This window comes from Apium graveolens, chromosome 7 (genome assembly GCF_009905375.1).
Source record: "Apium graveolens cultivar Ventura chromosome 7, ASM990537v1, whole genome shotgun sequence".
In the NCBI taxonomy this organism is placed as follows: Eukaryota; Viridiplantae; Streptophyta; class Magnoliopsida; order Apiales; family Apiaceae; genus Apium; species Apium graveolens.
Window position 1 is genome coordinate 260,957,730 of NC_133653.1, and position 11,094 is coordinate 260,968,823.

Below are 11,094 nucleotides of genomic sequence, written 5' to 3' on the forward strand. Positions count from 1 at the left end.
ACACTCCATAATAAAATGGAGTGGTGGAGCGTAGGAATAGAACAATAGTTGAAATGGTGAGAAGCTATCTGAAATAGATGCACATGCCTGCTAATTTTTGGGGCGAGGCAGTAAGATATACTATATATGTCTTGAATAGGCTGCCCACGAGAGCACTGTCAGGAGTGACGCCTTATGAGGCTTGGAAAAAAGAGAAACCAAATATTGGGGAGATCAAAGTTTTTGGTTGAAAGGCGTATATGAATGTGCGGAATAACTTAATCAAGAAGTTAGATGATCGTAGCCGAAGTGGTAAATTTGGGCAAGAAGCCAGGCATGAAGGCTTACAGGTTGTACTACCCCGAAAGCAACAAGATAATGATTAGTCATGATGTAGTTTTTGAAGAAAATGAGGCATGGCCATGGAACGAACAACAAGATGAAAGAAAGGAACAACGAGAAAGGCTGATAGTGGTGGGAGAACATGCAACAGGTGACTTGATTGAAAACAGTGGAATGCTTGTAATGTTTTAAAAATAACAGCGAGTCCTAAAAGCTCAGAATTATCAATACCACAATGGTCACAGGGTAGTCAAGAAGAAAACTCGTAAGACATTGACAGACCCATAATGTCCTCTGGACATAGGGTACAGCAAAGTGGAGGTGAAATCTCGGGTGAAAGCACAGAGCCAAAAAGATACAGGATTCTCGCAGACATCTATGACAATACTGATCAGGTGGAGTTGGATGAGGAGCCCATGCTTATGGGTTTAGACGAGCCTGTCAACTTTGATCAAGCAAAGACAGAGAAATGCCGGAGACAAGCAATGAAGGCTGAGATTGATTCTATTCAAAGAAATAGAATATGGGTATTAACTGATCTTCCAAGTGGATAAAAGATAATTGGGCTAAAATGGAAATACAAACTGAAACGAGATGCGAGTGGTAACATCGTGAAGCACAAGGAACGTCTCGTGGCAAATGGATATTCACAGGAGTATGGCATTGATTCTAATGAAATTTACGCACCTGTAACAAGGCTTGAAATGATACGTATTTTATTGGCTTTAGCTGCACAAAACTCCTGGTAGGTGCATCATATAGATGTGAAGACCGCATTTTTGAATGAGGAGATATATGAGGAAGTTTTTGTAATGCAACCGGAAGGGTTTGAAAAGAAAGGCCAGGAAAAGAAGGTGTACAAATTGCTGAAGGCGTTGTATGGACTTAAACAAGCCCCTCGTGCTTGGTACGCGAAATTAAACAAATGCCTGGAGAATCTGGGATTTCAGAGGTGCCCATATGAGCATGCAATGTACACACGAAGAAACAAAGGCGATGCACTGATAGTTGGTGTATATGTAGATGACCTCTTAATCCCAGGAACTAGCTTGGAAGTTGTTGAAGAATTTAAAAGGGAAATGAGTGCTCAATTAGATATGAGTGATCTCGGATTATTAACATACTACCTAGGAATCGAGTTCGAACAAGAAACAGTTTTATTGAGTTAAAACAGTCAGTCATGCTCGTAAAATTCTCAAGAAAGCAGGCCTATCAGAGTGTAATCCTACTAAGTTTCCACTAGATCCAAAGGATCAAATCACAAAGGACGAAGGTGGCAAATAAGTTGATGTGACTCAATTCAAAAGTATGGTTGGGGGCCTGAGATACTTGGTACACACTAGGCTGGATAAAGCTTTTGCAGTGGGAATTCTTAGTCACTATATGGAGCATCCAACCGTTATGCATAAGAATGTTGCGAAGAGAATCCTCACGTACATAAAGGGAACACTAGACTTTGGTTTAGTGTATTGAAGGGAGAACTGCAACAATGTTTTAACTGGATTCTCGACAGTGACTTGGCTGGCAACATAGAAGATAGAAAGAGCACAAGAGGAGTTATTTTCTATTTAAACGACAACTTGGTTACATGGATGTCTTAGAAACAAAAATGCGTAACTTTATGCTTGTGCGAGGCAGAATTCATGGCTGCTACAGCTGCTGCGTGCCAAGGAATTTGGTTAAGGAACTTGTTATCTCATATTACAGATGAAAGAATTGGGCCAATCACACTCTATATCGACAAGAAGTCTACAATAGACATAGCTAAAAATCATGTGTTTCATGGTTGTAGCAAGCATATCGATATACGATACCATTTCATACGTAAATGTGTTGATCGTGCTGAGATAATAGTGAAACATATTGCAGCAATAGGACAGATTACTATTTTTCTTGTTTACATATTACTATAGATATTAGATCAATTTTTTCCCACCTATGTACTTTTTCTTTCTTGTGTACTTTCTGAAGTTACAGCTGAAATGCTTCCTCCACTATTAAAAATTGGCTTTGAAACGGGTATCCTGAAGGAGTTTTTCAACTTTGATATGCTTAGCGAAATCCAGACATTGTCGGGTGAAATTATTGTTCATTCCTATAAAACACTGGTGGAGGTCATGTATCAAAATTTGCGTGTCATTCACGATGGTCCGCTTTTTGTTGTTTTTACTCAATATTTTAAGGTTAGGCTTACAAATCTGATGGTAATATGATTTGTGGCAAGTTTTTGGTGCAGTCTCAGACTAAAACTTTTATAACTTAATGTGCTAGATCTCGTCGTAGAACTTTTGTATTCGCAATATTGAGAAATTTATTTATGATAATATATTGGTACCTCAGGTGATACTGTGACAGTACATAATTACATCATGACTAAAAGTCAGGATGGGGAGGCCAAATATGTGCACGGAGTGGAGTAGGCCACTTGAGCAACTAGAAGATAACTATAATTTACCTACAAATGCGGGAAGAACTTGTGGATATTCTTCATCTCGTATTCCATCATACAAGTCATTAACAATTTGATTTAGAAGAATATGGCTCACTTTTGGAGAAGTTGATAAATTTGAAAATAAAATACTTCAATAATTTGGTATTTAATTTAGTTCTGTTATAATTTATTTTAGTTTTTTTGTAATAATGTATTTTAGTTTTAGTTGATTGTATCACTAATTGGATTATGAGATAGTATCACGTATCAGATTATGACAATAATAAAAAATATATATATTATTCTTTTAATTGCATTTAAGTATTCGAGTTTATCTATTTGTTATGAAAATTACCAAATTATTGGATCTACTTTACCATAATTTGCCTATAAAAGAGACCAAATTCAAACTATTTCCAACCATCTTCTTCAGCATAAGCCGCCAAAATCGAGTCATTTTTAACAGTCTTCTTGAGCAAAATTGACCGAATTCAAATCACTTCCAACCATCTCCTTCAATATTAGTCACTTTTACTTAGTCGTTTTTGATCAGTCATTTTCGGCCTACTGTTATATACATGACTGAATATAACTGACCAACTTTTTTCTGTCTATTTACAATCAAAAGTTGGTCGTAAATAATTTTTCATTTGCGACCAACCTTTTGCAACCAAAATAGAAGCTAGTTAGTTGGAAATAGTGATGACATGGTTTTAGACCGTGGCATGTGGGGTCATATAAAAATTTCGAAATCTTATAAACAACTGAAAAGCTCATTCGATCAATGGTCGGTGTTGCTTTTTCCAACTGATGGGTCAAAACCAACCCAATTTTAAACGAAGGTTCGGTTTTGCATCCGTTTCCAACCGGAAAGGGTCATTTACGACCAGTTTTTGGTTGTTTGTGACATTTTTTTTCTTGTTGTGAAAGTTTCCCTAATTAGCACCTAAAATAATGGGTTGCTTGAGTAAGTACTAGGTCGATTCAGTCTTCAAATTGTAGAGTTCACGGTCTTGTATATGTCGAATGTATTGAGTGCATAAGCCACATTGTTCCTCCGTTATAATTGAAAAATTAAACAATGTTAGTCACAACATACAAAGACATAAACTTAAATAAATAATATTGTAACTTTTACCTCTAAATCAAGTCATAATTCCTTGTATGTACATATGTCCTTAGATGATATAGTGTTAATAATAAAATTGCAACTTTTACCTCTAAAAATCAAGTATGAGTTCCTTACATGTACATATGTCCTTAGATGATATATTTTATGTATCTAGAAAGTTTATAACACATTATTGGAATATGTATGTTCTCAAAGATTACTAGGCATATATCTACTGAACCCTGCACGGTGTCGGGTGAAATTATTGTTCGTTTTGTTGTTCCTTCATATAAAGTTATAGTAGAGCTCATATATCAAAATTTGCACAAGGATGGGTTTACAAATCTTATAGTAATGTAATTTGTGACAAGGTTTTGCTGGCAGACTTACACTTTACAATTTAACGTGCTAAATATTTTTTGCCACTTCTGCATCAGCAAAGCAAATACCTATGAAGCCAATACTTTGTCATAGTACTCAATCTTATCATGGCTAAAAATATTTTTTTAATTATGAGTGCACAAGATAGATGATAAAAAAGAAAATTGAATTTATTTTGTAAGGCTACTAAGTAATATTTGGGGTTTTGGATGATAATTATTTGTTATATCAATTTTAGAGTATTTTAGAGTATGTTTCTTATTCCCTCCTCCCCAAGGATATGAAAGAAATCTCCTGTCATACATAAGAGATAATGAAAATTAAAATAAATGATAACCATATTCGGTGAATACTTTTTCAAAGAAAAATTAAAGGATATACGGCTAATGATATGGTAAGGTATCATAGGTGCAAAAAGAAAATAGACATTATTTTGAAATTTTTTGTCGTCCTTTTTACATTTAATAAGTTAAAATAATAAAATACTCATTACTTCCATTCATTTTTAATTTTTTTGGAATGTATTACCATTACAAGTATCATTATAACTAGTACACAATCTAATGTACAGCGGACCAACAATATCAATCATAGGTTATTACAAAATGATAGCAATTTTGTATAAATTAGTTATTGACTCTTTATTATAAAATCCTCAAATAATATTATTCTTATGGATTAACACCCCACCTTATGATGTTATGTATAACATTTAATCTAATGTTAATTGGACCGAACCACCAGCAATATTGTATACATTTGTCACTAAATTTATCTTATAAAGATCATAAACACACTTGTCTTGCACATGTCAAATGACACAATATATCTTTATACAATTATATCTTAAAAAACATAACCATGAATTATAGGAGGCTCAAGTGATATGTTACTATAATATAATTTATGAAGAAACAACTTATTTTATACACTACCTCTATTCTTATATTAACAATATTTTTAACAAAGATTTAGTCAAATTTACCAAATTTTGACCATAGCAAAAATTGTTCACTAAAAACTTTCATATAAATATGAAATTATGAGCCTATTATTTATGACTTAATAAACAAATATTTTCATAAGTAAAAAGTCATAAATTGAACTTTAATTTAAATGTATATGTTTGTGGGTGTGTTGGTGCGCATTTTGTTTTGCATATTGAATCATGTTTTAGATGGGCTTTTATTTGTTGAATGAGATTGCTAGTTTACAAACAACCATTTAACACTATTACAAGGAAGCCTTCTAAAAAAAATTCCTGGAGGCTCAGCCCTAAAAATAAATAATATCATACTTATGTGGATTTAACTTCTGTTTAGCAAACCCACCAAGTATAATATCATACTTATGTGGATTTAAAGTCTGGATATCAAACCCACAAAGTTATATCAAATATTTAGTTCAATACTCCATAACAATATCTCATATGCCTCCCAGTACCAGTATGGGATAGGCAAGTGGGCTACCCTGATGGGCTCAAGGCTAGGCAGATTGTTGGGAGTTGCCTCAGTTGTCATACTAATTTTCATACTAATATATGATATTTTCATTAGTATTAGTTTCTATGATAAACTCCAACTACTTCCACTAGTAATGTGAAGAAAATATATACATAGTTGTATATTACAAATATGATTCTAACTTAAATATTGATACACAATATACGGTAACAAAGGGTTTTATCTCATGTAACTTCTCATTATTAGTAATGTGTAAATTAATTCTTTTATTTTCAAATTTTTATTTTTAGTAGGAGTATACTTTTAAATTTGTATTATGTGTTATAAGAATCTTATATGATTTATCACTTTAAAATATATCTAATAAAATAAATATTAACCAATTACATATACTTTTTAATTATATAACTGATATCTAATATATAAATCAAATCATCTACCCATATAATTTATTTTATAAACCTATAGTTTAAATTATGTTGACCGTCTTTTTGATATTAATTTTTAAATCACATTATTAAACTGATCAAAACTAAAATTTGATATGTCATATTTATTATTATTTTTTATTTTTTTATTTAGGGTGTTTATTGTTAATTAGTTTATATTAAAAATATTAAAAGTGTTATATTGCAAATTATATGATATCATATTTATTAAATAACAACGGTGCAATTAAAATATGTTCAAAAGATTAAAAAGTGAAACCGAACACTACCTTTCAAAATAATTGTGAAATAATCACTACGAAATAAAAAATAAATAAAGATATACAACATAAAGAATTTGAAAAAAAAAATCATACTAAAATTAGTAATTATATAGGAAATTTACCTATAAAAAGAGTGTTTTCTTTTCACTAACCCTAACACCCCCTTGCCCCTAGTAATCCCATCTATTTCACATAGACTCAAATTTACACTAAACAATGATCAACATAATGGGAGATGAAAAAACAATGAAGAAAACCACCATCGACTTCCTATAAGGAACGTAGTAAATCAAGATTGGTACGTTATATTTCATTACTTCCCCGCTTGAAAAAGTAAATAAATATAGTTAGTTTTTTTCTAATTAATTGTTTTCTACACGTATTTCAAGGGGATTGGTTATGATACATCACTACAAGAAAAATGTCATCAGACAACACCCATCAGACAACGCTTGACCAAAAAAGTGTTGCCCAGAAATTTTACACAACAGTTTTTTAAAAACCAGAAAACAGGTGTTGTGTGAATCCCTTTACTACAATAGGTTTAAAACTGTTGTCTAGCATATCGTATCAGACAACCGTTTTATGAGATAAGGTGTTGTTTAAATAAAAAGATTTCATCATTCCTACAATGCTTTAAAAACTATTGTCTAGGTAATCGACACAGACAAGCCTTTCTAAAGATATGTTGTGCAAATGAGGTAGTTTGTACAACAGTTTAATTTTGCATTGTCTGAAAGTAATGGAGACAACGTTGTGAAACACCGTTGTTGGAATGAGACAAGTGTTTTCTCAATGGATTAGTTAAGCTGGAATCAAACAACGTACTTCCATTGTGTTGTCTAAATATCACTTGACATAGAAGTGTTTTTATTCTGTTGTATGTCACGACATCACACAAGCGTTTTGCTCATAAAACCATTGTCACTTGTATTGGTGAGCTGGTATAATGAGAGACGTTCATTAAGAGGAGATGAGGTGGCACCATGTGATTGGTGAAAAAACATTCACTTGGATTGCTGAGTTGGTGTAATAAGAGCAGTTGATTGAAAGTATATTTAATATCAGCCATTAGATTAAAAAACGCTGTTACGCTTACACAACAGCTTTTGTTCAAATAAATGTTGTCAATGTTTATCTAAGACAACCTTTTTTCATAGAAAACCGTTGTCTGTAAGTCTGATTCTTGAAATTTCTGAAGCATTGCTTGTGATGAGGTGGCACCATGTGATTGGTGAAAAAACTTTCACTTGGATTGTTGAGTTGGTGTAATTAGAGCCGTTGATTAAAAGTAGATTTAATATCAGCCGTAGGATTTAAAAAATTTGATCATCTAAAACAACAGTTTTTTTTTAAAAAAAACTGTTGTCACTATTTATTTCAGACAAGACTTTTTCATAGAAAACCGTTGGATGTTGCCTCGTACTAGATTTTTTTTCATACCCGATTAAAGAGATAAATTTTTAAAATGATTTTTTAGATGATCCAACCGTACGGATGTTAAGAAATACTTATTTTAGTCACATGAAAAAAGTATTAAAAAATTTCAAATTCATCTCGAATGTCAAGATTAGAAAAATCTGGTAAAAGCACTACTTCCCAACACGGGATTCGTTCCCGATGAACAAGATAAATTTTTTAAATGATTTTTTTGACGATCCAACCGTACGGATGTGAAGATATACTTATTTTAGTCACATTAAAAAAGTATTAAAAAATTTCAAATTCATCTCGAATGTCAGGTTTAGAAAAATCTGGTAAAAGCACTACTTCCCAACATGAAATTCGTTCCCGATGAACAAGATAATTTTTTTTAAATGATTTTTTCAACGATCCAACCGTATGGATGTTAAGATATACTTATTTTAGTCACATGAAAAAAGTATTAAAAAATTTCAAATTCATCTCGAATGTCAAGATTAGAAAAATCTGGTAAAAGCACTTCTTCCCAACACGGGATTCGTTCCCGATGAACAAGATAAATTTTTTAAAAGATTTATTCACACTTGTTTGTGATGAGGTGACACCATGTGATTGGTGAAAAAACATTCACTTGGATTGCTGAGTTGGTGTAATAAGAGCAGTTGATTGAATGTATATTTATTATCAGCCATTAGATTAAAAAACGCTGCTACGCTTACACAACAGCTTTTGTTCAAATAAATGTTGTCAATGTTCATCTAAGACAACCTTTTTTCATAAAAAACCGTTGTCTGTAAGTCTGATTCTTGAAATTTCTGAAGTGTTGCTTGTGATGAGATGGCACCATGTGATTGGGGAAAAAACATTCACTTGGATTGTTGAGTTGGTGTAATTAGAGCCATTGATTAAAAGTAGATTTAATATCAACCGTAAGATTTAAAAAAGTTGATCATCTAAGACAACGGTTTTTTTCAAAAAAACTGTTGTCAAAATTTATTTCAGACAAGAATTTTTCATAAAAAACCGTTGGGTGTTGCCTCGTACTAGATTTTTTTCATACCTAATGAAAAAGATAAATTTTTTTAATGATTTTTTAGAGGATCCAACCGTACGGATGTTAAGAAATACTCATTTTAGTTTCATGAAAAAAGTATTAAAAAAATTGAAATTCATCTCGAATGTCAAGATTAGAAAAATCTGGTAAAAGTACCCCTCCCGACAACGAGACTCGTTCCCGATTTACAGGATTAATATTTTAAAATGATTTTTCGACGATCCAATGGTACGGATGTTAAGATATATCGAGTTTAGTCATAAGAACAAATTATTAAAAAATTTGAAATTCATTTTGCATGCCAGGATTAGAAAAATTTGGTAAAAGTACCCCTCCCAACAACGAGACTCGTTCCCGATTTACAGGATTAATTTTTTAAAATGATTTTTCGACGATCCAACCGTACGAATGTTAAGATATATCGATTTTAGTTATAAGAATAAATTATTAAAAAATTTGAAATTCATTTTGCATGCCAGGATTAGAAAATTTTGGTAAAAGTACCCCTCCCGACAACGAGACTCGTTCCCGATTTACAGGATTAATTTTTTAAAATGATTTTTCGACGATCGAACCGTACGGATGTTAGGATATATTGATTTTAGTCATAAGAAAAAATTATTAAAAAATTTGAAATTCATTTTGCATGCCATGATTAGAAAAATCTGGTAAAAGTACCCCTCCCGACAACGAGACTCGTTCCCGATTTACAGGATTAATTTTTTAAAATAATTTTTTGACGATCCAACCGTACGGATGTTATGATATATCGATTTTATTCATAAGAAAAAATTATTAAAAAATTTGAAATTCATTTTGCATGTCAGGATTAGAAAAATCTGGTAAAAGTACCCCTCCCGACAACGAGACTCGTTCCCGATTTACAGGATTAATTTTTTAAAATGATTTTTCGATGATCCAACCGTACGGATGTTAGGATATATCGATTTTAGTCATAAGAAAAAATTATTAAAAAATTTGAAATGCATTTTGCATGTCAGGATTAGAAAAATCTGGTAAAAGTACCCCTCCCGACAACGAGACTCGTTCCCGATTTACAGGATTAATTTTTTAAAATGATTTTTCGACGATCCAACCGTACGGATGTTAGGATATATCGATTTTAGTCATAAGAACAAATTATTAAAAAATTTGAAATTCATTTTGCATGTCAGGATTAGAAAAATCTGGTAAAAGTACCCCTCCCGACAACGAGACTCGTTCCCGATTTACAGGATTAATTTTTTAAAATAATTTTTCGACGATCCAACCGTACAGATGTTAAGATATATCAATTTTACTCATAAGAAAAAATTATTAAAAAATTTGAAATTCATTTTGCATGCCAGGATTAGAAAAATTTTGTAAAAGTACCCCTCCCCACAACGAGACTCGTTCTCGATTTACAGGATTAATTTTTTAAAATGATTTTTCGACGATTCAACCGTACGGATGTTAAGATATACTCATTTTATTCACATGAAAAAAGTATTAAAAAATTTGAAATTTATTTTGCATGCCAGGATTAGAAAAATCTGGTAAAAGTACCCCTCCCGACAACGAAACTCGTTCCCGATTTACAGGATTAATTTTTTAAAATGATTTTTCGACGATCCAACCATACGGATGTTAGGATATATCGATTTTAGTCATAAGAACAAATTATTAAAAAATTTGAAATTCATTTTGCATGCCAGGATTAGAAAAATCTAAAAGTACCCCTCCCGACAACGAGACTCGTTCCCGATTTACAGGATTAATTATTTAAAATGATTTTTCGACGATCCAACCGTACGGATGTTAAGAAATACTCATTTTAGTCACATGTAAAAAGTATTAAAAAATTTGAAATTCATCTCGAATGTCGGGATTAGAAAAATCTGGTAAAAGTACCCCTCCCGACAACGAGACTCGTTCCCGATTTACAGGATTAATTTTTTAAAAGGATTTTTCGACGATCCAACCGTACGGATGTTAGGATATATCGATTTTAGTCATAAGAAAAAATTATTAAAAAAATTGAAATTCATTTGCATGCCAGGATTAGAAAAATCTGGTAAAAGTACCCCTCCCGACAACGAGACTCGTTCCCGATTTACAGGATTAATTTTTTAAAATGATTTTTCGACGATCCAACCGTACGGATGTTAAGATATATAGATTTTAGTCATAAGAACAAATTATTAAAAAATTTGAAAT

The 11,094-nt window shown here is 32.0% G+C and overlaps 1 protein-coding gene across 1 annotated transcript; it reads left to right on the forward strand.

Annotated features, from left to right (window-relative positions):
• Positions 1 to 273: 273 nt before the first annotated feature.
• On the forward strand, positions 274 to 1,490 carry LOC141674816 (uncharacterized). Its single transcript, XM_074481521.1, has 3 exons — positions 274 to 506; positions 626 to 848; positions 1,071 to 1,490. The coding sequence occupies exons 1-3, from the start codon at positions 274 to 276 to the stop codon at positions 1,488 to 1,490; spliced, it is 876 nt and encodes a 291-aa protein (XP_074337622.1).
• Positions 1,491 to 11,094: the final 9,604 nt, after the last annotated feature.

What these genes read in the sequence shown, in the direction of transcription:
- LOC141674816 (XM_074481521.1), top strand. Translation starts at nt 274, where the DNA reads ATGATCGTAGCCGAAGTGGTAAATTTGGGCAAGAAGCCAGGCATGAAG. An exon ending in AACAGTGGAATGCTTGTAAT is followed by an intron (nt 507 to 625) that starts GTTTTAAAAATA and finishes CTCTGGACATAG; the next exon opens with GGTACAGCAAAGTGGAGGTG. An exon ending in TTCAAAGAAATAGAATATGG is followed by an intron (nt 849 to 1,070) that starts GTATTAACTGAT and finishes AACTCCTGGTAG; the next exon opens with GTGCATCATATAGATGTGAA.